The sequence below is a fragment of the Mauremys mutica genome, chromosome 8, assembly GCF_020497125.1.
Source record: "Mauremys mutica isolate MM-2020 ecotype Southern chromosome 8, ASM2049712v1, whole genome shotgun sequence".
In the NCBI taxonomy this organism is placed as follows: Eukaryota; Metazoa; Chordata; order Testudines; family Geoemydidae; genus Mauremys; species Mauremys mutica.
Window position 1 is genome coordinate 35,442,786 of NC_059079.1, and position 27,619 is coordinate 35,470,404.

A 27,619-nucleotide genomic window follows, 5' to 3' on the forward strand; every position below is an offset into this window, starting at 1 on the left:
CTAAAGCACGTAACACGTCACGCTGGGTTGTTCCAAACAAGGGCCATGGAAGGCGCTGTACGGTCCGCGAGCCCGTTGCCTTGGAATCCCCCCTCCGGCGGGGCGGGCCCTTGCACCGAGACCCGCGCGGTGACGTGCCGAGGGGAGCGGCTCGCTCCGTCCGGCGGGCTCGCTGACCTGCGGCGGCTGCGACAGGAGGGAGGCGCCGGGGCGACCCCTGGCGGCCGCGGGCCCGGCTCACGCCCCCGCAGGGCGGAGGCCGGTCCTAGTGACGGCGGAAGGGGGAGCGGCCTGTGCAGCCCGCCCCGGCCGGCAGCGGAGCGCTTGGCAGGGGCCGGTGGCCGCCATGTCGGCGCTGGCCCTGGAGGAGCTCTCGGCCCTGACGGCTATTTACTGCCAGCGGGATGAGTGCGCGGTGCTGGCCGTGTCAGGTGACTGTCGCGGCCGCAGGCGGGGCTGCTGTGCCGGCTGCAGGGCGCTGGAGCCGGCCGCCCGCCCCCGTGGCCTGCCCCGCAGCAGCGCGTGTCCCGTGGGGCGAGGCTGGGTCGGGCCGCTTGGCAGCGTTTATTTCCGCAGCCCCCTGGTCCCCTCCCCGCAGAGATGCCACTTTGCCCGAGGCCGAGCAGCCAGTAGCCCCTGACGGCTAGGCAGCACTTCGTAACAAGCCCCCCTCTCCCCCCTTCCTCGCCTCTTTTCCTTCCCTACCTACTGACCTGGCTCCTTAGCGGTTTGTGTCAGTGGGGATTTCCTATGGGTTGTAGTGGGTGGGTGGGTGGGTGGGTGAGCGGGTCAGTGAAGGGGGGATGGGGCAAAGGTGGTGGGTGTCTAATCCGGCCGGTATTCAGCATAGCGCCCCCTTTCCCTCCCAGTTCTAGGCAGACCTTTGCCAAGTCTGTCCTGAATTCAGGAGTCCCGTCCTGTGCAGGATGGAGCGCTGGCCTGTGGTAAGCATTGTCAGACGAGTTCTGAGGGATATCTCGGGGGTCTTCTCCCCTGGAAAACTGGTACCTTGTTCCTTTAACTCCTTGCTGTTCTGTGGCTTATAAGGTCGGCAAGTGGTCCATCTACCCCTGTATCCTGCCTGCGGCTGGTGCCAGATGCTTCAGAGAGAATGAAAAGGACAGTTACAGAGTGATCCATCCGCGCCCAGCTTCTGGCAGGCAGAGGTTTAGGGCACCCAGAGCATGGGTTGTATTGCTGGCCATCTTGGCTAATTGCCATAGATGGACTTGTCCTCCATCAACTTTTCTAATTCTTTTTTGAACCCACTTATACTTTTGGCCTTCACAACATCCCCTGGAAATTAGTTCCACAGGTTGACTGTGTGTTGTGTGAAGAAATACTTCTGTATGTTTTAAACCTGCTGCCTGCTAATTTAATTGAGTGACCCCTGGTTCTTGTATTATGTGAAGTCATAAAAAACACTTCCTTATTTACTTTATCCGTACATACCATTCATGATTTTATAGACCTCTATCATATTGCCTCTTAGCTGTCTCTTTTATAAGATGAACAGTCCCAATCTTTTTAACTTCTCAAATGGAAGCTGTTCCATACCCCTTAATGATTTTCCTTTTTTATCGGGTGTACTATCAGTTTAATATTGGATGCACTTTCTCTCCGCGTCTGTGCTGTCAGGGCAATAGACTGGATGATCTAAGAGGTCTCTAGTATCTATGAAAATTAAAAACCTTTCCATAATGTACCCTCACAGCAAGCACTACCCTTGCATCTTACCTGTCTCCTAGCATCTGCTTGTGAGCTGAGCTAAGCATTCTTTTCTGCTGCCAGCCACCTCTGAAGAACCCTAGACTCCTCTGTGGTGCTTTGCTGAAGTTCACTATTAGACTACTAAACAGTACTAATGCCCATAAAATATGCATCCAATACGTTGGCAAAACACTTAGCTTCTCTGGACTGCAGCATTATAAAATGCGTCACTGTCAGAATTTGCTTCTTATAGAAAATTCTGACAGCTTAGTCTATTTTTGCATGCTTTCCCATCACAAAAAATGCTACTGTAAATAACTCATTTAATCTCTTGCCTTTTATTAGTGGTAGCAAATTCAGAAAGGTGTCTTTTGCCTGTCAATTTCCTCCCATGTATCTTTACTGTTTGCATCTTTGGCACAGGGCAAATTCTAATGGGTGTCACTCTCCTGTCACAATTTGCTATCTCCTCTAGTTCCCAGCATTGGACCTGCGTTCAGTAACTAACAATAGGTGAATGACACCAATCAGAATTTGCTACTTGCCAGTAGAAAAGTGGAACTACCCTGATAAGCAGTTATACCTGAGATAAGTAACAAGGCTTGGAGGCCACATAGGGTTGTATAATGTTTAATAGATGGTAGCTATCACTATGCACATGGGGCCTGAATCTCAATCACTCCCACACTACACTTGGTGCAGCAATCACAAGTATCTTTGTGCATGTTTGTGTTCCCCATATTCTTGAACTGCATGGCGTCTGCTTGGTGTAAGTTAGACCATCCTCAGGGCTTCTGTAATTTATGGTCTGTTTCCCAGGGCTCCCTATGGGTCCTGGAGAAGCAGAGAATAGCCGTAGTGTGGTGCACTCTGGTCAGGCCCCCTGTGCTGGAGGCTTGGGAGCAGGGTAAATGTAGAGCCATTACACTAGTTCTGTTAGAGCAGCCAGGGTGGCCCCTAAATGTAGGATATTTTCAGGGGGCCATTTTTACCCACGTGAAGATCTGCTGGAGTGATAGAAAGGGGCCTACCCTACAGTTACAATCAGAGCTGCAGGACCCTGTTTAAAGAAGACCATAGCTTTATCCCCAAACCATGATCGATCAAGCCTTAGAGTTTATCTACAAGCATACTTGGACTGAAATAACGTAACTGGTTTTAATTTATGTCTTTGTTATTTTGGTGCAAGTTTTTGTGTGGATGCCTTAAAGAAGAGCTCCATGTAGCTTGAAAGTTGTGCCTTCCATCAACAGAAGTTGGTCCATTAAAAGATATCACCTCACTTACCGTGTCACTTTTGGTAGATTAAAACCACTAGCTTTCTAAGGTTTAACAATGATGTTCTTAAGATGCAAAAGATGTTTCTTATTAAAAATGATGTGTTGATTAATTTAAATGAGCTAATTCCAGTATGTCTCTCTTACTTTACATGCCTCTTTGAAAGGATTAGTATTACAGATAGAACTCCATAATTTACTGGTTAATCCACTGTCTTTCTAGTTTTAGTAATCTTGCAATAAAAATGTATGTACATATTCTCAAAGCTTGTACTTTTGTATGTAGTTTCTGGGTTAAAAATGGAATGTATGTGTTGCATACAGTGTCTTTTGGCAGGGGAGGAGGGGATCTCTCTGGCTGACATGGAACATAAAAAAAATAAATCTGAAGTATGCCAGAGCTTAATTTACTGATAAGCATGCTAGGTGTAGGGGGGAAAGGTAAGGAGGATGTGTTTTAAAAAAAAACTGTATTGGGTTCAGTTTTATTAGCACATTAAATTTAATCAGAATGGTAATATGCTGCTCCTTATTTCAGATATCACATTCTGATATGAAGTCAACTCAGGTGCTGTAGTTTGTGCAAACATAGGAATAGTTCTTCTTCGAGTGATTGCTCCTATGCATTCCAGTTAGGTGTGTGCGTGCCGCGTGCACGTTCGTCGGAAGATTTTTACCCTAGCAACACTCGGTGGGTCGGCTGGGCGCCCCCTGGAGTGGCGCCGCTATGGCGCAGGATATATACCCCTGCCGACCCATCCGCTCCTCAGTTCCTTCTTACCGCCCCTGTCGGTCGTTGGAACAGTGGAGCGCGGCTTAGTTGAGCTCCACTTCCCTAGCTACTCGTAGTTTCTCTTGTTAATTATAGTTCAGATTTATATAGTTGTAGTTAACTTTCGTTTGTAGTATAGTTAGTGTATTTAATTTACAGGGGTTCGGGGATTATCCCCTTCCCCGCACCCGGTGCCGGGTACGATGCCCGGTCCACAGGGTTTTACAATGCTCGGCCGGCCACAAGCCGATGCCGACAAGAGATCCTCTCCTAAGTGCCTCAAGGAATCTCAACTAACAGATAAGTGCCGCATTTGTGAGGCCTTTAATCCAAGAACAAAGGGGAGCGGGACTTTCGTCTCAAGCAGCTCCTGAGGGAGGCAGCTCTTGCTCCTCCGCTCTCGGCACCGAGCACTGGTTAGTCTTCAAGGAGCGCTCCCTCGGCACCGGATCGCCGGTACCGCCAAGGCCTCCCGGCACCGGCCGTCGCCGGCACCGACGTCCACTCAGCACGGATCCCTCTCCTGGAGGATGAAGAGGCACAGGACTCCTGCTGCGTCCGAGCCGCCTGCTCCGCAGCCCGAGCGCTTTGCTAAGTCGGATCGCCCGGCATGGATATCTGCCGTGGCACCGACAATCTCCGCACCGTTAACTCCGGCCACGCAAGAGCCGTCGAGTCCGGTGCCGGAAAGCTCCCCGGTACAAGCCGTGGTTGAGCTCGCTATTAAGCTGCGTCAGAGCCGCCTGCTCCGCAGCCCAAGCGCTATACTAAGTTGGACCTCCCGGCACTAATACCTGTCGTGGCACCGACCATGTCGGCACCGTCTCCTCCGGCCACGCAAGAGCTGTCGAGTCCGGTGCCGGAAAGCTCCCCGGTGCGAGCCGTGGTCGAGCTCACTATTAAGCTGCGTCAGAGCCCTGCTCCGCAGCCCGAGTGCTATACTAAGTCGGACCGCCCGGCTCCGATACCTGCCATGGCACCGACAATACCGGCACCGTCGACCCCAGCCACGCAAGAGACGTCGAGTCCGGTGCCTGAAAGCTCCCCAGCACGAGCTGTGGTCGAGCTCACTATTCCCTCCACGCCGGAGACAGTTTCCACGGCGAGGGAGCTGATTGCAATGACAGCGTCTGCGCTGCCTTAACCCCCGGCACTGCCGGGGCGGGTTATATAGTCGATCGGCAAGCCTGCCTTGATCAGACCACCCTCCGTCGGCACCGCAGAGCGGCACCGTTCACGATCGCGGTTCCGCAGACGTTCTCGGTCCCGTAACCGATCGAGGTCCCGACGCCGCTCACAGTCTCGGCACCGTTCTCCATTTCGGTACCAGTAGTACTCGCGGCACCGGTCAGCGTCCCGTTCGCCGGCCCGGTACACTCAGCACCAATCCAGCACCCGGCATTGCTCCAGGCACCGGGACTCCCGTAGCCACTCCCGACATCGAGCCTTGCGATCTCGGTCGACCGCCCGGCACTGCTCTGGTGGCAGGTCCCGTTCTCGGTACCGGTATGCCTCCCGGTACCGATCCCCGGTGCCGCGTCGAGCGACGTCAGTTAGAGAGGGAGACTCTACCAAGGGCTTTTCAGCTCCTCCAGGGCCATCCAGCCACGCATCAGTGTCGTGCCGTGCGGACATTTCATATGCACAGTACTCTGTTTTCCGATGTGCCCTCCAGAATCTTCCAGGAGGCCTATCAGTGGTCATTCTGGTCACCTTGTGCGTACTACCACGCCAGAGGCGTACCGGTGATCCCATCTCGCTCTGTTCCATCGGAGCTCTGGGTGCCAGAGGCGACAATTAGCCGTCCCCTTCCGACCGGTACAGAGCAAGACCTGGTTCAACCGGGCTCCCAGATACCACCGGATCAGGAGGTCGTCCAGGAGCGCGAGCCCCACAGGACCCGCTTGTTCCTGGCCTTTCTTCTTCCTCCTCCCCGGATGAGGCGGGGGCAGGAACATACTCCTCGGGCCCTCCTCTAATCAAAACGCAAGTACATGGTATCCTCCAGGGGGTAGGAGTACCTATATGTACATCTCCCCCCGCCCTGCTCCCTTGTTGCCCAGTCCCTCAATGGGACGGAACGCCATGACCAGCAGGCACCAGCCCCTAAATCCAAGGAGGCTAGGCGAATGGTCTTCCTGGGCCGTAAGATGTACTCGGCGGGGGCCCTGCAACTTCATGTAGCAGACTAGCAAGTCCTGCTTAGCCGCTACTATGGGTGGCAGTGGGCAAATTTACAGAGTTGGTTCTTCAGAACTCCCGTCAAGAGTTCGATGCCCTCCTGGAGCAAAGAAAGAAGCTGGCGAGAGCTTCCCTCCAGGCCTCATTGGATGCAGCTGACTCCGCTGCCACGGCTGTGGCCTCGGGTGTTGCCACGAGGCGCATTTCATGGCTCCAGTTATCGAGCCTTCCCTCGCAGCTGCTGCACACTATACAGGACTTGCCCTTCAATGGCAAAGACCTGTTCTCTGGGAAAAAAAACTGGCCCTAGGCTGCAAAGCCTAAAGGGCAGCAGGGTCACTTTGCGCTCTCTCTCTCGGCATGCACACGCCGGTGCTTCAGCGCCGACCTTTCCGTCCCCAGCCTCACCGCTCTTACCCTGCGCCTAGACAAGGACAGGACTTTGCCAGCGGGCGTGGCTTACGCAGTCGTAGGCGTCAATCAGGACCCCAAAGGGGCCAAAATTAGGGTCCTTCTAACCACCAATGGGGCAAAAGCCTACCCATCCTCGTTCCTCTTAGGGACCCCTCTCACGAGCGATTCCTTTTGCAAGAGGTGCGGACGCTCCTCTTCATCGGAGCTATAGAGGAGGTACCTAAGGACGAAAGGGGCAAAGGGTTCTACTCCCACTAATTCCTAATCCCCTAGGCGAAGGGAGGTCTCAGACCTCTCCTAGACCTGCAGGAACTCAACAAGTTCACGATACAGCTAAGTTCCGCATGGTACCCATGGGGACAGTCATCCCATCCTTGGATCCCGGAGACTGGTATGCCGCCCTCGATATGAAGGGCGCGTATTTTCACATCGCCATTTCTCCTCCACACAGACGGTACCCCCGGTTTGGGGCCTACCGTCGTCATTTCCAGTATACGGCCCTCCCGGTTGGCCTCTATACAGCCCAAGTGTATTCAAAGTGCATGGCGGTAGTCGCCGCCTCTCTTCGCCACCGTCAGATACACGTTCTCCGTATCTAGACGATTGGCTCATTCGAGGGACCACCGGGTCCAAGTTATCAGTCATGTGGTCATCGACACGAACCTATTCCTGTGTCTAGGCCTGATGATCAGTAGAAAAATCCACTCTGATTCCCACACAGGGAATAGATTTCATTGGGGCCATCCTGGACTCCAGTCTCGCCAGAGCCTGCTTACCTCAGCCTCGGTTTCAGGCGATGGTAACAATTATACAAGGTCTACGGACCTTCCCGACAACTTTGGCTCGCACTTGCCTAGGTTTCCTGAGTCACATGGCTGTCTGCACGTTTGTAACCAAACATGCCAGGCTTCGCCTCCGTCCACTTCAATCGTGGCTCACCTTGGTGTACCACCCGGGCAGAGATAGCATACTCATGGTCGTCTCGTTCCCCCGAGCATCCTAGGCTCCCTCGACTGGGAGTCGACGCCCTTTCTGGTGTATCCAGAGATGCTGTTCCATTCACCCCTCGGGGTCCCTCATGACAGACACCCCATCTCTCGGCTGGGTGCTCTCCTGGATCAGTTTCGCTCTCACGGCCTCTGGTCGGCTCAAGAGCTGGCCTTACACATCAATGTCCGAGAGCTGAGAGCAGTCTGCCTTGTATACCAGGCGTTTCAGCTGGCGGATCGCTTCAGCAGATCCTTCCTGTCTCACAAGTGGTCATTTCCTCCGGACGTTATCCATTCCATTTTCCGGAAGTGGGACTTTCCCCGCACAGCTCAGAGCGAAGTTCTCCTCATTCCAAGGCCTCTCCCCAGGCTCGATCTTGGAGGTTTTTTCTGATGCCGTGGATGAGCCATCTGCTGTACGCTTTTCCACTGTTCCCGCTGGTTCACAGGGTCCTGCTAAAACTCCGCAGGGACAGAGTGCACCTGATCATGATCGCTCCAACGTAACCCAGGCAGCACTGGTATACCACGTTGCTACACCTGTCGGTAGCCAACCCTATTCCCCTGCCTCTTTGCCCAGACCCCATGATGCGGGCTCACGGCAAGCTTCACCACCCGGACTTGTAACCCCTGCACCTCACAGCATGGCTGCTGCGTGGCTAAACCGATCCGACTTACGTTGTTCTACCTCGGTTCTACAGGATTCTCCTGGGTGGTACGAAATCTTCCACTCGGTTAACGTATCTGGCCAAGTGGAAGCGTTTCTCCTGCTGCTACGAAACGCGCAATGTTTCTCCCGCCGAGGTCCCAATCCATTCCATCTTGGACTACCTCTGGTCTCTCAAACAGCAGCGCCTGGCGCGATCATCATTAAGGGTACACTTGGCAGCCATCTCTACCTTCCACCCAGCAGAGAGTGGCCTCTCCGTATTCTTACACCTTGTGTTTTCCAGGTTCCTCAAGGGCTTGGAGCGTTTATACCCCCCCCAGTTGGCCCTGCCAAAACCTGGGTCTTCAACCTGGTTCTAACCAGTTTTATGACTGCCTTATTCGAGCAACTGATAACATGCTCGTTGATATACCTGTCCTGGAAGAAAGTTTTCCTTGTAGCCTTTCCATCGGCCAGACGAGTCTCCGAGCTTCAGGCTCTCACAATGGACCCACGGAATACTGTGTTCCTCAAGGACAAGGGCAGTTGTTACCACGTCCGACCTTCCTCCCTAAGGTGGTGTCGGCCTCTCATATCAACCGGAAATCTTCCTTCCGGTCTTCTTTCCGAAGCCACACTCATCGCAAGGAGAGCAACAATTGCCCTCCCTAGACGTCCGTAGGGCGTCCGCAATCTATATCGAGCGGACAAAGCCCTTTCGTAACGCCCCCAAACCTTCGTCGTACCGGCATACCGGACGAAGGGCATACCTGTCTCCTCTTAGAGGATTTCATCTTCAATGACGTTGTGCATCCGCACCTCCTGTGTTTTGGCCCATGTTCCATAGACCACCTTACTGCACATTCCACCAGGGCTCAGGCTTCTCTGCTGCCTTCCTGGCTCACATACCCTTTCAGGGGATGTGTCGTGCAACTACCTGGTCCTCGGTCCTCACCTTTGCTTCATTGGTCCAAGAGTCCAGAGCTGATGCAGAATGCAAAACTGCTGAGCCAAAGGCTGCAACATCTAACTCCGACCCCACCGCCTACGTAAGGCTTGGTAATCACCTAACTGGAATGCATAGGAGCAATCACTCGAAGAAGAAAAGACGGTTACTCACCGTTGTAACTGTTGTTCTTCGAGATGTGTTGCTCCTATCCATTCCAGACCCGCCCTCCTTCCCCACTGTCGGAGTAGCCGGCAAGAAGGAACTGAGGGGCGGATGGGTCGGCAGGGGTATATATCCTGCGCCATAGTGGCGCCACTCCAGGGGGCGCCCAGCCGACCCACCGAGTGTTGCTAGGGTAAAAATCTTCCGACGAACGTGCACGCGGCGCGCACACACCTAACTGGAATGCATAGGAGCAACACATCTCGAAGAACAACAGTTACAACGGTGAGTAACCGTCTTTTTCTGTAGAATCCATTTGTGAAGGGTGCTGATCATTTGCTGTCTTTGTGCTGCAAGCAGTCTGCAACTTGAATGTATAAAAGGGCCAATATCATGCTTAAATCAACTTAAATATACTTAGATTTTTTTAAAATTCTAAGACCATAAAGATTTTGCACCAGTCCTCTGTTTAAAAGTAAGTGCCTCCAGCAGACGTAAATGAATGTGGCTGGTTTTTAATGCCCTTTTTCATGATGGCTCGGAACAATACACCTCTAGATTTGCTGCTGTGCTGCTGCTTTCAGATTAGTTCACCATCACAGCAATGTGTTTCCCACAGTGAAAGGTGTGAGATTGTTGCAGATTTAAGGATGTGATCGCTGCAGCATGAGATTCTTGGTAGAGGGGTAAAATTGGCTTGTCTGTCTCCCTACAAATTAGTGAAAAAAACGTGATAGGATTACCAGAAAGGCAACATCTTTTTCTGTTGCAGTAATTAAACAGGAAATGAATTTTTCCCCAATTGATTTTAGTGTCTGAGTTTTAAAATTCACTGGCAACACTGTTAAGTAAGATGGTGCAAAGAGAGGAATATAAAAATGCTTAGTATGGTTAGGGCAAATACAGCCTTCACTTTTGCTGGCAATGCACCTGTTGTGCTGACAGAGGCTAGAGTGAGAACGTTGTGCAGGTTATCCCATGTGCAATACAGAGCTGAAGTATGTGCCAGGTATCTGTGTGGCAGTACACAAGATGTTGGGGGCACTGGGAGGCCAGTGGTAAAGCTGGAGAATCTGCTGCTAGATGGATCTTCCTGTCATCTTCCCAATGAGAAGGCTGTATAGAGACTCCATAGCAGAAATGTGGGCTATGTGAGGATTCCTCCCCCTCCATGTCAGCCCAGGGAGTTTGGATATTAATGATGAACTCTCATGCTTTGTTATGAATATAATATAAATTGTTTCAGTCAGAAAGCAGAGTGGGGAGGACTGTGTGACTCAAAGATTGGAAATGGAATATAGAGCCCTTTTCTTATAGTGTACTAGTTTGAGGCTGACCTAAGGTGGTAATGACCAAGTAATTACCATTGATTGCTATTTAGTGATGTGTGTGAGACAAAATGATGGTCTCATTATAGTTCTGAGTGACCAGGTGTCCATGTTATACAAAACTACCATCACAGTTACTTAGATTGTAATTACACATTATAGTATTTAGACTAAACTCTTCAGAGCAGGGTTTGTCCTGTGTGTATATGTATGTACAGAGCCTAGACTAGTGCTACTACAAAACAAATATTTTTCCCTATTAACTTTTTATGAAATTATATGTATACAGAGAGAGAACAAACAAATGTAAACTATACACAAACTTTGCACAATAATAAAACTAATAATAATGGGCAATTTCAGCAGAGGCCAAGGACTGAATGGGCATGAATGCTGAACTAATCTCTTACCCTGAGAAGCAATCTCTCTAGGTCAGGGTTGAGGTCCATTGGCAGGGTTCTGGGCCAACAACTGCTTGGCCAGCGGGCTGCTGCCTGTAGAGGGAGAGCCTGGATGTGTCTACGATAGGCATAGATCTGGAGACTTTAATCTGCTCTCAACCTGCACCTTTCATGAACACTAAATTTGCTTGTTTGAATGTGAACGAGGAATGGGCTGTTAAATGGGAGTTAGATGCCTAAATGCCTTTAAAAACTTTTCCTTAATGCCCACAGGGACTTTTTAAAATCCTGGTATTAGTACTGAAGTGCCAAACAAACTGTGAGCATAAGCTGGTGCAATTCAGCGGATTTGCATCTGCTGCTGCCACTGGTGGATTTGGCGCTGTGTTTTTATTCGGAATGAGGATGACTGAGTGTGTTTGGAGACCTTTCTGAATGTAATGTTAATGTTTGGTATGAAGGGCTTGGTTATTTTATTTTATTTTAGACTACAGTGTTACAGAGGGTTCTTCATATGAACAAGGATGAGGTTTTGGAAACAAAACTCTGATCTCTTAAAAGAGTGTCCAAATCATTTTCAGGTTGTTTCACTTATTAAACAGGACGCAACTGTTATGTTATAGAGGGCACTGAAGTTAGTTGGCAGTGTCAGCAATGACAATTAGACATTCTTAAACTGCCTATCATGTAAGGAAAGTAAAACAAGGGTGCTGAGAAGGCAAGTCACTTCAAAAGAATTCATCTGAAACTTGTCAGCTTTACTCTGCCTTTCAAATCTGTCTCCTCTTGCCCTCATTTTAAAAAACAACTTGACATTTTAGTAACTTTTTAAAGAAATGGGGTAAAGTATTTGGAATACATCAAAAGGTTGAAGTGGAGATGATCTGAGGAAGAACTTCTTTTATTAAATATCCTCTTTTTCTCTTATTACTGTGTAGCCAGATTAGGTCTTTGTCCCCTCTTTTTATGTAATTAAGTTTTGTTTTATTTCTCTTTGAGCCATATCTTAATCAAAAAAGGGTTTTAAAATAGAAATACATGTATATACAATTTCCAATTTTACTGCCTTTGTTTATGTGATTTATTATGTGACAGTCAGTTTTATACTTCTGTGGGAATCAAACTGTAATGCTGCTGAGAGTCATTTTATCCCATCTCTAGCATGGCATCATTTTATCACAACTTTAGCATGGAGCATGGTCTGTATGTTACTTACTAGAAAATGTCCCTTTATAACACTTCAAGTATGATTTTTACTCTAAAATATTTCCAGACCAAAAAAACCCCCACCAAACCCACCCAGCCAACCAACAAAAAACTATTTTGAGGGCGTTAAGATTGAGAATACGTACAACTTAAGTAATTTTGGGAAAAATGCATTGCAGAAATGTTGTTCTTATTCTCCCAAACCAATTCAGAGCTAAGGTTGAACTTTAAAGAAATCTAAATGTGTTAAGATATGGAAACACACAGTTAGGGCACTCAAACAACCTTAACTCTTCCCTGTAGTGACATCAACCAACAATCATATGATTATGATGGAAGTATTTTAGTGTTTGTCAGTACAGATGAGATTAAATTGATTTTTGAAGATCTGTTCAATATTGTTTTCTTATGTTGTCACTACAGAACAGAGTTAAAGTTGTTCGGGTGCCTAACTGTCCAACTATACTGAAGACTATAGTTTTGCATAAGTACAACTGTGGATAGAATTTGGCCTTCAGAACCTTTATTACTCACGATGAGCCACAAGCCAAGCTTGACTTTTGAATCCAAGAAAGAGTTTGGAAAAAACACCTTTTAACTTGTAAATTGAGAAAATTTGGTCTGGAAGTCGCTGAGAACATGGAATCCCACAGTGTTATTTTTAGTGTAGAACTGTTCTTTAAGGGTGGAATCTTCACCCTTGGTACTCACCATTGGCCTAACCTCACTCCCACTGAATTTGATGGTAAAACTCTTATCAGTTTTGGTAGGAGCAGACTTAAGACAATGCTGAGAGCTTTTGAAAAAAACCCTTTATTTCAGTTGCCCTCATTGTTGCTCCCCAGGTAAAAATTTTTACTTGTGAGAAAATCCTTTGTGTTATTGACTTGTCAAGACTTAAAGGGAGGAAAAAGTTGTCACTCTCTTTTTTAGAATATGTTAATAACTTTCCTTCTAGAATGGAATGCAAATATTTTATTCAGGATTCTATGTAAGCAAGAGACTTACAGCTTAAGTCACGAGTTGTAAGAGACTTCAGAAATTTTCTGTGAAGAGTATCAGTCACTTGAATTAAATTTTTTTAAGAAAGAAAATAATATATTAACTTACTTATGTGCTACTGAAGTTTGTAATTTATATGCAGTTTATGATTATTTTTGGATGCCTTCCAGAGACAGATGGAATCACATTAAGAATTCAAACCAGCGTGAAAGGACTTTTGGATTCAGATATACTGTTAAAGCTGTCATTTCACTTGCCGGTCAGTTATCCCTCAAGCCTGCCGAATATCTCTATTAATTCAGAACAGCTTACAAGGGCACAGTGTAAGGATGTGAAAGAAAGATTACTTGAGCAAGCCAAGAGACATCTTTCTGAACCCATGGTACATGAGCTGGTCCTCTGGATACAACAGAATATTAAGCACATCATTGGGCAATCAGAAACTTCAGTTTGCAATGAAAAAAGTACTTTGTCAAGGTGCATAAGTACAGAGGATGGTATATGGACTATCCTTTTGCATTTAGATCACATGAGAGCTAAGACAAAATATGTCAAAACTGTGGAAAAATGGACTTCAGATCTAAGGCTGACTGGAAGACTGATGTTTATGGGCAAGATAATACTGATTCTTCTGCAAGGAGACAGAACCAGCATTAAGGTGCAAAAACATTGAATGTTGACTAGTCAAATTGATTTATTGCTTAGAGCTGTGTGTCTGAATAGAATACCTTGTGTTTGTTTTTCTAACATTGCCAATTTTGGAAGCAGGTTGACTGATCATTAGGGGTATACATAGGCCCAATCATTTCTTTATTCCTGCAAGCTCCAGTTTTCTTTCAGTGGCTGTCTTTACCTCATCTTTCATCATCACTAATCCGAAAAGTCTTGGATTATAAATTCTGGGGTGTTTTTTTTGTTTTGTTTTTAAAAAAAAAAACCAAAAAGCATCTCTAAGGCCAATAGGAGTTTTGTACTTTCAGGGGCGGAAGGGGGGGATATCTTAAAATGACTGGAAAATTACAAAAAAGATACTGTGTTTTGATCAAATTTTAAAGTTGTTTTTTCCATTGGTAAAGAGGTGTGGAGGAATATGATATAAAAGAGGGATCGGCAACCTTTGGCAAGTGGCTCTCCAGGGTAAGCACCCTGGCAGGATGGGCCGGTTTGTTTACCTGCCATGTCCGCAGGTTCGGCCGATCGTGGCTCCCACTGGCCATGGTTCGCTGCTCCAAGCCAGTGGGGGCTGCGGGAAGTGGCGCAGGCCAAGGGATGTGCTGGCCGCAGCTTTCTGCCACCCCTATTGGCCTGGAGTGATGAACCGCGGCCAGTGGGAGCTGCGATCGGCCGAACCTGCAGACGTGGCAGTTAAGCAAACCGGCCTGGCCCGTCAGGGACTTTCCCTGAACAAGCGGCTGCCCTAGTTTGAGAACCACAAACCTGCCCGGCCTGCCAGGGTGCTTATCCTGGTGGGCCGCGGGCCAAAGGTTGCCAATCCCTGATGTAAAATGACTGCATGAGTTCACGATATCTGTGAAAAGTAAACACCACCTTAAAAATATAGACTTACACTCAGCGGAATGGAACTATTATTTCTTCTTTGATTGATTGTTTGCCCCTAAGTGTAGTACACTTTTGTTCCTTCAGGTTGTGCATGCACTGAGGGCTGGGGATGTTTCTCTAGCAGTGTCCATGTGGTCTGTGCATGCACCACAGCTCTCATTGTGCTCTTCACCAAGGGAATAAAGGGGGTTGCCAGACCACCACCTTAATTCCTTTTTACCACTTGTGCTCTAGGATGGAGCTCCAGTGTTTGTGCTGACTACTTCATCTTTTTCCTGTTCAAAATACTTTTAAAATTCTTCGTAGCTAGTTTTCTTAATGTAGTTCATTAGGAGATAGTTCTAAGGGTTGGTTCCCTTGGGAATCCCCCTTTGAGGTGTGGAGCCATTTTCCATATCTGCCCTGCCCCAACCTTCCAACAGTTTTGGGAAGTATGCCAAGGATCTTCAGCTTTAGGAGCTACGATATGTGCTACAAGTCATTCCCAGTCACAGACTATCCCAACACTTGTCTGTACTGCCTGGGGGAAGAGCACATCCCTTCCAGGTGCAGTATCTGTAGGTGGTTCATTAGTAGGACTAAACAGTCCAGGAAGTTTTGGTGCTGCAAGTTCCTGATGGAGTAAGCCATGAAGGCGGGAGCAACCTCTTAGTGGGGAGACCCCCTATATGACTGCCTGAAGAAGGCAGGAGTGGCCCCTCTTCTTCTTTTTCTTCAGTTCTGAGTCATTCCAAGATCTCTGCTTCCCCACCCCCACTTCCCTGGCTCTGAGAGACTCTGGAGAGCAGGGCCAGGGCAGATGGGGGGTGAGGGGTGGGATGGGGAAGGGAGACATAAGTGGTCTCATAAGGACAAGAGGGAAGGTTCCCCATCTAAGTCCTCTAAAAAGAGGCCGAAGTCCCTGTCCCATACCAAGTCATTGGATGCTTTGTGCTCCATAGCAGGGCTTCTTCTAAGGGCAAAACCGCAGCATCCACTGGTACCGGGGCTGCTGCTTCAGCACCAAAACCCTTGTTGGATAGGGCATCCTCTTTGGAAATCTGAGCGTTCGAGACATCTTTATCAACTCCGGTTTGCCTCCTGGGTCTAGAAGACCTACTGCTTCTGGAACCAGAGTCACCGCCCCCTCTCTAGGCCTTAATGGCTGGAACCAGGACTCCAGCCAGTACTAGTTATCAGTTCAGTACACTTTTCCATCCCTGCCCTCATGCAGGGTTTTGAGCTAGACTGTCTTTGGTACTGTTAGCGAATAGAAGCAAGCCATCTCTGCCTCCTCTGGTACTGAAGGCTCCCCTGCTGGATCCAGGATCAGAAACTTTGGAATTGGAAGAGGACTACGATAGACATCATGCCCAGAGAGGCTTCTTGAGAGGATTCAGCCCAGACAGAAAACTCAGAATTGTAGGCAGGCTGAGGAATACTCCCTTCTCCCAAAGGGGTCAGGCCTCTTAGCTTTTTTCTCATGCAGATTAGACCTGGATTGTTTCTGTCTAGTATTCTTGGTGGCCACTGACACCATCAAGGAGTTGGGAGATGGATGAAAGAATAAGTATTCTAACCCATTCATTGGTACAAAATACCTTTTTTCAGCCTGCTTGGACAATGATGGACTTATGGCCACTGTATGTCTGAGGGCCATGGCAGGTTCAAGGATGGCCTTGTTGATAGGAAGAGCCATTCTGCTTGGACCTAAACTATGTAAAATGTCCAGCAATTTGTGTTATGCTTCCTGGACCACTTCCAGAGGAATCTGAAGTGACTGCCGTTCTGTTAATTAAGTCTTGAAAGGCTTTGGGATAGTCATGGTGCAGCAGGGAATTTAGAGTCACCACATCATCAGAGCTAGAAGAGGACAAAGTCACAGAAAGATTCTCTCCCTCACTCCTCTTCTTCATGCTGCTGGAGTTGTGGCTCTTGAAGAGGTTGATAAAGATCCTACTCTACTCTGGAAGCCCTAGAGTCCCTCAGGTTTTCAGTATTATGGGGTTGATATATTGGACTGCTACCCTTGAAACCAGTGTTTGATGGGACTTTTGAGAGCTGCGCACCAACTGTCCCTCTAGATCTACACAACCGCTCTGGTTTTTCCCCTCCCTCTGAAGGCTGACTTTCCTACTACTTATCCATCTGGACAGAAATCACAGTGGACAAATGGGTGCTAGAGGTCATCTCCTCAGGGTACATCATCCAGTTCTGTTCCCTGCCCAACCTCATCCCACCCTCTTCAGGGACCCCTCTCACCAGAGGATTCTTCTGCATGAGGGAAAATGGCTCTTTGAACTGGAGGCAATAGAACTAGTACCTCCAGCAGCAAGGGGAAAAGGATTCTACTCAAGGTACTTTCTTGTCCACAAGAAAACAGAGGATGGAGACCCATTCTGGACCTCAGGGAACTGAACAAGTGTATCCACTGTGTAAAGTTCAGGATGGTGACCCTGTCATCTGTTATCCCATCACTAGATCTAGACAATTGATTCACAGCCCTCCGTCTCAAAGATGCCTACTTTTATGTAGGCATTCAGCTGGCACACAGGAAATTCCTGAGATTTATGGCCAAACAGCACTATCCATACAGGGTCCTCACCTTTGGGCTTTTGACGGCAGTGTGCATGTTTATTAAGGTATTATTGGTGGTAGCAGCTCACTTTCACTGGCAACAGGCAATGGTTTATTCATACCTAGAAGACTGACACCTAAAGTGCAATCTTACCAGGAAACATGGGATGCAACCAGAATGCTGGACCTCAGAGTGAACCTGGAAAAGTCCACCCTGGAACTCTTACAATCGATAGAATTCATTGGAGCAAGGTTGGGTGCTATTACAGCATACTTGCCAGATGACTTCTTCCTCTCCATTGTCAGGCTCGTACAACTCTTTTGAGCTCCAGAATGTCTGTCCGATCCTGCCTTACACTGGTGGGTCATAGGGCCGTGAGCACTTATGTGACTCCATTTATGAGGCTTCATCTCAGATGTTTACAAGGCTGGTTACAGTCTGTTTATACTTCAAGCAAGTACAGTCTTGACTTGCTCGTTATTATTCCCAAAGGGTCTTAGCCTCCCTTATTTCATGGGAGGACAGAGCAAGGGTGTGCGTAATGCAGGTAACATTCAACCTACAGCTCCCAACAAGGCCTGTAAGAACAGCTGCATCCTGTTTAGGTTGGAAGTGCACCTCTGGAGGGTCAGGTGGCTCAAAGAACATGGTCCCCTCAGGGCTCTATGCTTCATTTCAGTGTGTTGGAGCTAACAGAAGTCAGATTGGCCTGCAAACAATTCCTTTCTTGCATCTGCAGATAGTCAGTCCAGCTACTGTTGGATAACATTATGGCAGGCTGTTATATCAATGAGCCCACTCCTCTCAGCTCTGCACAGAGGCCATTGCCCTTTGGGACTGGTGTATTCCCATGCAGATTACCCTAACTGCTGTCCACCTTCCAGTGATCCGTAACACCTGGCATATTGTCTGAGTAGACGTTTCTCCACAGAACTTGAGCGGGAGCTGCATGATGTGACTCTGTAGGTGGTGGTCCAGGGGTGGGGTCTTCTATCCCTGGACCTGTTTGTGTCCCATCTGAATCATAAGTGCAAGGAGTTCTGTTCCAGAGGTGGTTGTGGCCTGGGCTCTCTGGGGGACATGTTTCTTATACAACGTTTGGGAGTCTTGTGGTACACATTCCCCGATTCTTGTCTTACCTCGATTGTTGACCAGAGAAAACGCAAGTCATCCTTTATAGTGCCAGCTTGAGCCTGACAAGTCTTGTACCCAATGCTTCTGCAACTATCGGCCTGACCTTCTCTCTACCTTCCCCTTATATATCAGCTACTAACCCAGGACAAAGAATGGACTAGCCTTCTCAACCCAGTCATGCTTCATCTGAGGACATAGTATTTGGAAGCTGTTGGAGTTAGAGAGGGCCTTTTAATCTTAAGTCCAGGATATCCTGAGTAGCAGTAGAAAGTATTCTAGCAGGAGATGTTATTAAAGTGAAGTGGAATAGGTTTATGTTGTGTAAACAACAAGGAATTTCCCCTTTTCAGGCCAAGACCCCAGACCATGTAGAATAGATCTTTAAGGGGGGAGGGATAGCTAAGGGGGGTAAAAATCTGTCTGGGCATTGGTCCTGCTTTGGGCAGGGGGTTGGATTAGATGACCTCCCGAGGTCCCTTCTAACCTTGGCATTCTGTGATTCTATATCAGGGATCAAGAACCTTTCAGAAGTGGTGTGCTGAGTCTTCATTTATTCACTCTAATTTAAGGTTTTGCGTGCCAGTAATAAATTTTAACATTTTTAGAAGGTCTCTTTCTATAAGTCTATAATATATAACTAAATTATTGTTGTATGTAAAGTAAATAAGGTTACTAAAAAGTTTAAGAAGCTTCATTTAAAATTAAATTAAAATTCAGAACCCCCACTCCGACCAGTGGCCAGGACCCAGGCAGTGTGAGTGCCACTGAAAATCAGCTTGTGTGCCGTCTTTGGCACGCGTGCCATAGGTTGCTTACCCCTGTTCTATATTCTATGATTCTAAGTATACCTCCAAGATGTTATAGCTGACATTTCATACTCTGATTTTTTTTTTTTGTCATTTAGGAATACTTGATTCTTCAGAAAACCTCTAAGGTAGATGTGGACTCAAGCGGAAAGAAATGCAAAGAGAAAATGATTAGTGTACTGTGTGAAACAAAAGTACAGACAGAGCATAAAAGGTATAATTTAGTATTATTGCAGATAGAAAAGCAACTGAACTGATAATTACATTGTGACAAATCTAGGCATATTCATGTGTTTTCTTGTGCAATGTAGGTTTCAGGCATTTGAAGTCAAAGAACATTCAACTTTGGATGAGCTACAAAAGGAATTTGAAGCTGCAGGACTTATTGATCTTTTCTCTGAATTTGTGCCTGCTTTGTTAAAATAAATTTGTAAGAAAACATTGGAATCTTTGATAATAGCAGCAGTTGACTGTAAAAAGTGAGAAGATAAAATGAAATGTTTGAGAACATCTTTAAAGCCACTCTGCAGCAAAATGCCAAAGAAGAAGACATCTACTTTCAAGAAACAAAAGGCAATTCACTTGTTATGAAAAGATCATGTTTTTGACTGTGCATTGGCTTTTGACAGGAAATGCTGAGTTTAACAGTTGAACTGTTAGGTCAAATATGAAGGATGGTGAGGAAAAATCACCATTCCTTTTCTCTGAGATTCAGTTAGAATTGTATCATCTCCAGTTGTCCTGTAATTAAAGTATATTTGTCAAGATATTTGGTTTCATTCTTCTGTTTTCAAATATATCCTTTATGAAGCTGGTTCTTTAACTTGCACAGCTAGAAAGATCTATTACTTTTGCTATTCAATAACTTCTAAAAAATCAGCAATAATATGAATATGCATTATAATTAATAAACGTGGTTTAAAAATAAAAGCTTAGAATAATTAAAGATAAATACATTTTTGAACCCCCTATAACTTGCCATCCTGAAGCCGCTGCTATGTATCTCCTCCATTTGTGTTACTCCATTAAACATTTTACAATTGATTTAAATAGTAAGGGTTAAGATTCCAATTGTAAAAGTATCAGGATGGAAAAAGCAAGATTGAAACTGGTTTATGATTTTTTTGCTTTGATGCTACACTAGGATGATTGTATAAGGGTTTTTTTCCCCTTAATGGCTGGGGGGCTGTGGCTAGCCAAACCTAATTACCGAGTGAGCCACACCTGGGAGAGATTAGGGTGATTGCTCTATAAAGAACAGCAGGCTGCAATGTAGGGGGCATAAGGAAGGTGGCTGGCCCAGTTACAATCATGTGAGCTCATAGCCTTTGCTGGCAATAAGGCTAGAAATTTTGAAATTACTTGTAAAATTCTTTTCAAAGAGTTGTATAGTTTTATGAGGTGAGACATTAAATGAACTCTAATTGTTGGACTGTGCAGACCTGTGAGCAGTTAGGGCCTGACCCTATAAGCCAGTTAAGATTGTGCGGACATAAGGGTCCATACTGGCTTATTTATTTGCAGGATAAAGGCATAAAATATTTTCCAAATACCATTTGAATTTAGGGCATGTTATTTTAATAACTCTCATGGTCCAGAATGTATAAAAAGTCTCAAGTTGGGTATTTAAGTTGACTGGAAAGATGAAGCCATGTTTAATATTTTCTTTAAGGCATGATGATTCTAGATGGTCACTACAACAAGAAATTGATATGCACTGTTACATGCTTTCTTAGACATCAAACGTCTTTCCAGTTGTGACCATGAATTTCAGAAGTCTAACACATTTTTAATTTGAAATGAACATTCTAAAGAGGACGTTAACATAAAAGCCTAGACAGATAATTGTTTACCTCTTTGGAAATGAATAATAGTTTTGAAGGAACTTATTTAAATTTGTTTGTTAATATTCTTCCAGGGTGTTCAGTATTACAGGAGGAAAGGAGGAAACTTAGAAACTTACTGAAATTGCATGACTTTTCAGCTGTTAATGAACAAGAATTTTAAACATTTCTGGTCTGATGAGTCTAGAAATTCAAGTTTACTACCTAAATGGGCAAGGAGCTTACCTGCTTGTTTAAGTAAGAGATAATGAGAATCAGGCCAGAATGTTCATCTCTTGCTTTAAACAATATATTTCTATACAAGCAGTTTAGCTCTTTGCCCATTTAGGTATTATACTTGAATTTCTAGACTCACTTGTTGGACAAGAAATGTATACAATTCTAGTTTGTGAATAAACTCCCTTTCACCATCTCTTCACAACACTTAATTGTTAGCACAGAAAATAATTTTCACCAGTTTGTTTTACTTCACTGTAGTCTCAATAGATTCTTAACAATGACCTTTACAAACCCACTTGTGTAACTTCAATTTGTTTTTGTAATAATACTTAGCTCTTCTCAAGTTCAGAATGCTTTATAATCATTATCTATTTAACCTTGCAGCACCCCCTTGACAGAGGTAAGTAAAATCATCCATTGTATAAATTTGGAAGAGCTGGGTCTCACAGCACCCAACAATGGCATTTCATTTGATTGTAGGTCTGATAGTTATTCAAACATGCAGTCTATAATGCTTGTGTAGATTGCCACGGACTCGCAGGGGCGAAAGAAAATGCAGGCCTGTTATTTACCAGGCTGCACGTGGCAACAGACTATATTGGTAAGGGATGCAAGGAGAGTGTGGGTCACGATGCAAACTGCAGACACACACACACACACTAAACTTAATCAATTTAAAAGTTTTATTGGGGATAATTACAAGGGGTAAGGGAGCAGTGTATGATTAGCTAATAGAGTTAATGAAACTTAAAACACACAATGACTAAAATATCTACTAACAATATTTATAAACAAAGATGCAGCATTTAGTAATAACTGATACTTACAAATACAAACCAACGCATAACGACTGGCAAACGTAGAAGCTCTGTTTGAAACACGTGAGCTGAGAGAGAGGCTTCGAGGTGATCAGGCTCGGTTACGGGCATACACAGGATACACGGGTATACACAGGATTCGTTTTTCTTTCTCCTCTCCCTGCCTGCACATGGCAGGCAGGCCATAAAGTACCCACTATGACATCATAGAAGTGTCATAGGGGACGGGGCCCAAAACCTGTTTGTGTTTGTTTCTGATTGGCACAAGCGAAGTTAACACCATGTAGGGGAGCAGGTGCCTTAAAGTCTGGCTTCGCCCCCAAAAGGTGAGGAAATGCATATTGTCTTAGAATGCGTTCAACACTGAATGACAAACGAAGAGGCCAGGGCAAGTTTTACAGGATGCAGACAGGAACTCATCTCAACAGCTTGCTCACCAGCAACCAAATCCCTTCAGATGTTTCTTGTTTGCTTTATGGACTCACTCAAACCATTTTAAGTCATCTTGTCTCCTTTCTACAGATGGAGAAGCTGATGCATCGAGGTTAAAAGAATTCCCAAAGCCCTAGAAGGAGTCATTATCAGAGGGGACGCAACCATGTTCAGTGTTAGATCACACCTCTCCCTTTAGATGTGTTCCAGAAACCAGTGTTTTAATTTTAATGTTTTAGATTTCAAATGCATAATGGGACGTGACATGACTTTTTTTGGAATTCATCAAACTCTGAGTTGTTAGGCAATTTTTATTTAAAAACATTATTTTTATTTGATAGCAAAATCTCTTAACAAGCCTTTCACTGTGTAGTATTTCCAGTATTTCATGCATCAGAAAGCAAAATCTGACCTAAACAGGTTTTAAAAAACATTTTTCATCTCTTATTTTAAAATGACTCGTTAGGAAAAAGGAAACCCAACTTTATAGCATGGTTACTGTAAGTGTAAATGAGTCTCTGAATTTCTACCTTTTGTGATACAGAATAACAATAAAACATAAGAGCCTAAAAATGTTAAAATAAAAATTGGGTTTATTGTACATGATTGCATTAGCTAGTCCCAATTTAAAAACCAAATAACATGTTGGTGGAATAGGAGACCTTCAGTAGATACAATGAGTAGTCAAATGAGCCTCTGTCCAAAGTCAGAAACTCAGAATACTAAAAGACTAATGGAAATTCATGGTGATAAAGTGAAGTGTTGTTCACTTTTATCTTCACCAGTGCCTTGAGCAACATTAGCAATAGAAGCTTTGCAATAAATCTACCTCAGTCTGCAAAATTATAAACTACACTGGGCAAAATCTTGGATCCCCAGTCTGAAAAGTTAGCATGGAAAAATGAATAAGCGGATGAGTCCAGTGTAACATCAAAATCTGTATCAAAATCTTAGCCAGTGAAACCTTATTTAGCGCCTAATTTAACACCCATTAAAATAATTGGAAATGGATCAGGTCCCTGCTGACTAGGAATAGCTCTCCTCAGACTTGCATATGACCAGAAAAGTGGCTGGAGTTCTTTTGCGCACAGGATGTGGTGCTCATTCTAGCAAGGCTGGGTGCAGACTCTCTGAAAGTCTGATCTTTCTCACAATTGAGCGCTAATAACTGTGTAAAGAAAGCCATTTGCAGTGCACAATTGACACAGAGGCCCATGTGTGGTTCACTGCTGTATGTCTGCAACTTGTCAGGCCTGACATACTCATTACATCAAATACTGGTGTCATATTTATTTAAAAGGTGACATGTAATATATCATTTATAACACACTTGTCACTAATGACACTACGAAATGTTTGTAACGACTTGGTAGGTGAAATTATTGATACTCTCTCATAGTATGTCCTGAAGAGTGTAAACATACAAAGGTGACAAAACAGGTTTCTTCTGTTTAAAGAGAAAAGAAAATACGGTGCCAGATGCATGTTCACGAAAGAGTGCTCTCACCTGCTGTCTCCAAGTAAAGCCAGTGGTTAACCTTCTTGCATCTTTGCAAGGCGGGAGACATGACGCTAAGAGCACACCCAGTGCCAGAAGGTAAGGAGCTTACTGGTATCAGGTAATGAGATTCCTCTGGCCTGACCAGTTCAGTGTAGCCCAACACACTATGGTTATAATCTGTAGCTAAAAGGTGTCATGTTCCCCCACAGATTTGTTTGCTTCCCAGCAGAAAATGATAGGGAAGTAAAGGGAAGCCGCAAGAGCGGTCACACACCCCTCCCAAGAAGCGCGGGTGCCTCATTCCCAGTGCCTGGAGAGGCTGGTGGAGACAGGGCCGGCTTTAGGAAGTGCGGGGCCCAATTCGAACATTTTTGGCGGGGCCCTGGCAGGGATGACTAAAAAAAAAAGCCTTTCATTTCTTCCTTCTATTATTTACTTTCCATAACTATATAAATAATAAAATTATATATTATGTACATTGATTCATATATGCTGTTGATTGGTTATTAATGAACGCTGTTTCACATGTGTGGGTCACCGCCAGTCCCTGGGGGTGTGCACATGTGTGGGTTCCAGCTGCTCCCTGCCCTCCCTCATTGAAGCAGGTATGCAGGGTTACTGGTTGGAGGCAGGGCAGGGGCTGACTGGAGGTAGGGTCTGGCTGCAGGCAAGGCAAGGGGTGCGGGGCTGGCTGGAGACGGGGGTGGGCTGGCTGGCTTCAGGCAGGGCCGCAGGTGAGTGCAGCAGGGGTTGTCAGGGCTGGAGACAGAGGATTGTGGGACTGGCTGGCTTCAGGCGGGGTGCAGCAGGGGTTGGCTGGAGACAGAGCAGGGGGTGCAGGGCTGGGTGCGGGCAGGGGTGTGTGAAGGGCTGGCTGGCTTTGGGCAGGGCCACAGGGGTGTGTGGCAGGGGTTGGCTGGAGACAGGGCAGGGGGTTTGGCAGGGGCTGGCTGTGGGCACAGGGTGCAGAGCTGGCTGCAGGCATGGGGGGGCAGAGCTGGTGCAGGCAGGGCAAGGCAAGGGCTGCAGCAGAGGCAGCTGGAGCCCTGGCCCTTTAAATAGCCCCCAAGACCCCCTCTATCCCAGGGCTCTGGGGGCTATTTAAAGGGCCTGGGGCTCCCCTGCTTCTACCCCGCCTCAGACCTTTTAAATAGCCGCGGGAGCCCTGAGGAATGCATAGGGGCAACCCGGGGCTCCGGCGGCTATTTAAAGGACCGGGGTGGCAGAGACAGCTGGAGCCCCAGGCCTTTAAATAGTCCCCGGAGCCCTCCGCTACCCCAGGGCGCCAACTGGGAGAGCGGGGCTGCAGTGTAGGGATTGCCGCACTGCGGCCGAAGCTCCAGCCGGGGCCGTGGGGCTTGCCGCACTCTGGCCGGAGCTCCAGCTGGGGCCGCGGGGCTTGCCATGCTCCAGCCGGAGTTCCAGCTGGGAGAGCGGGGCCGCGGGGTTTGCTGCGCTCCGGCGGGAGCTGCAGCCGGGGCCACGGGGCTTGCCGCGCTCCGGCCGGAGCTCCAGCTGGGAGAGCGGGGCCGCGGGGCTTGCCGCGCTCCGGCCGGAGCTGCAGCTGGGAGAGCGAGGCTGTGGGGCAGCCGCTCTCCCGCCTGCGCTTTGGTCAGGGGAGCGGGGCCACAGAAGACCCCGGAGCAGAGAGACGGCAGCTGGAGTAAGTAAAAAAAAAAAAAAAAATTAAAAAGGCGCCAAAGGTGCGGGGCCCGATTCCCAGGAATCGGGCGAATCGGCTTAAAGCCGGCCCTGGGTGGAGAGATAAATCACTGCAGGGGGAGGGAGATGGAGATGGGGCTCGGGCATGCTGCTGCGCCCCCCCATTTCTGCAAATGCAGAGCTGCCTGGCAGCTCAGTCTTGTTGACTCTGCAGTTGGACACCACCTCCTGGGTCCTAGTGCTGGTTGTCTTCCTTGTCTCTGTGTGCTGGGTACCAGGTTTTCTGTACAACAGTGAGTGCCTGCAGTGGGCAGGGTAAGGGGAGTGGAGCAAAGGAGGTGGGGTGTAGGGAGTGGGGTGGGAGAGGGGTAGGGGACAGTGGGGAGAAGGGAAGGGACAGTAGGGAAGGGGGATGGAATGGGGAAAAGAAGGGGTTAGGAGAATGGGGGGGGGCAAGAGCCCAGCATGCGCGCTTCCCCCAGCAGCAGCCGGGGCTCCCCCATTAAACAGGTCCATTGAACCCCCACCCCAGTGAGCCCCCGCCCTGCACCTGGACCACCCTGACAAGCAGGCCCAGCCCTTGTGCTGTGTCAGGGTTGGGGGGGGGTCTCTCCCACCCCCCTGCAGCCAGTGGCCTGCACTCCCCATTGCCATGTTGGAGCCTCCACATTTATTTATTGACAAATAAAATTTGCAGAATTTTAAAATAATTGTGCACAGAATTTTTTTGTGTGGAATAGAATTTTAAATTTTTCTGCACAGAATTCCCTCAGGAGTACATCTGATAGGAACTTCCACAAAACTAACTGAGGGAAAGTCAGCCATGGCTGGGAAAAAGGAAGACTGGTGACAGAAACCATCTTGAACAAAGCATGTAACTTGCTGGAGTACGTTTTAGACTTTTAGATGCATGTTTTAACTTTTATATTCTTGTCACCCTTTCTAAATTTATTCCTTTTACTTGACATCACATGACCCATATCCCAATGTTAATTAATTTTTTTTTTTACTATAAACCAACCCAGTGCTGTTTAAATAGAAGTGTGTATTTATCCCAGTTAAGTCAACAAGCTGTGATGTGCTTTTGTGTCTTTAGAGGAACAAATAAACATTATTATTTTTCTGAACTGTCCAGGAGATGGCTGAACACTACAGAGCATGCGGTTCTGAGAAAATTTGGGACTGGGAATGTGTTGTATTCACCCCATCAGTAGTAACCAAGACTGCTAGAGACTAGGGAGGGTGACTGGTGTGTTGCTGGCTGGCTGCTGAGGTCAGAGTTGCTGGACCAGGGTCTGCAGTTATACGCTGGCACTCAGGGTGTGACCTGCATGAGTGTTCCTGACTCTGAATGTCCTGGGCAGAGAGTTACAGTAAGAAAGCATTTGAGGCACCCAGGGTTACAGGGCAGTCAGTGACTAAACCCCTCACTGGTCTGGATTGCACCTCAACTCTGACAACAATAAGAAGTTGTATTGTTCCTCCAAGAGGGTACTCCTGTAACACTCCCAGCCAGTATGAAAAGTTGTAGCACAAATGGGACTTGGGAAAGTTGCACTTCCCTTCTGGTACCTGTCTTCATCCTCTTGCCAAAAATAGTTGATTACTTGTTCCAAGAAGCTTGATCATCTGTCAGTTTCAGGAGTCAGGAAAGGCATTTTATGCACTAGCCTTCTATACTCTCTTTAATTTGTTACTCATTTTACTTAAATTGGCCAAATCAACAAATCCATTCAATATAAGAAATGACTACAGTTTTTCTGCTTAGTTTGACACACTTTAAAGAACTACAAATCTGATCAGTATGCTACTGTTAAGACAGAAGAACAAGAACAGTAAACTAGATGGCAGCTTGATTCTATCAAAGCAAATGCTATTTGTTACACATCAATCAGTCCTTTAATTTGAAGAGTATGAGGGCATCTTGTATTCAGGCAAATAAACAGTATTTTTAAAGGTGGTTCTTTTCTGAAAAGGCTGGAGTTCTCTATTAATGATGACTTGTTTATATGTGCTATACGTATGTTTATGGCAAAAGTGGGGAAA

The 27,619-nt window shown here is 46.7% G+C and overlaps 1 protein-coding gene and 1 long non-coding RNA gene across 2 annotated transcripts; both read left to right on the top strand.

The window, feature by feature from the left end:
* Nucleotides 1-138: 138 nt before the first annotated feature.
* On the top strand, nucleotides 139-19,864 carry RWDD3 (RWD domain containing 3). Its single transcript, XM_045028151.1, has 4 exons — nucleotides 139-431; nucleotides 13,211-13,698; nucleotides 19,196-19,311; nucleotides 19,409-19,864. Exons 1-4 carry the CDS (start codon nucleotides 347-349, stop codon nucleotides 19,521-19,523), a joined length of 804 nt encoding a protein of 267 aa, XP_044884086.1. The 5' UTR covers nucleotides 139-346; the 3' UTR covers nucleotides 19,524-19,864.
* A 2,386-nt stretch (nucleotides 19,865-22,250) lies between these two features.
* Nucleotides 22,251-26,471, top strand: LOC123376420. The gene is made up of 3 exons (XR_006581782.1): nucleotides 22,251-22,304; nucleotides 23,868-24,007; nucleotides 26,336-26,471. It is a non-coding gene; the product is annotated as an uncharacterized LOC123376420 (long non-coding RNA).
* The last annotated feature ends 1,148 nt before the right edge of the window (nucleotides 26,472-27,619 follow it).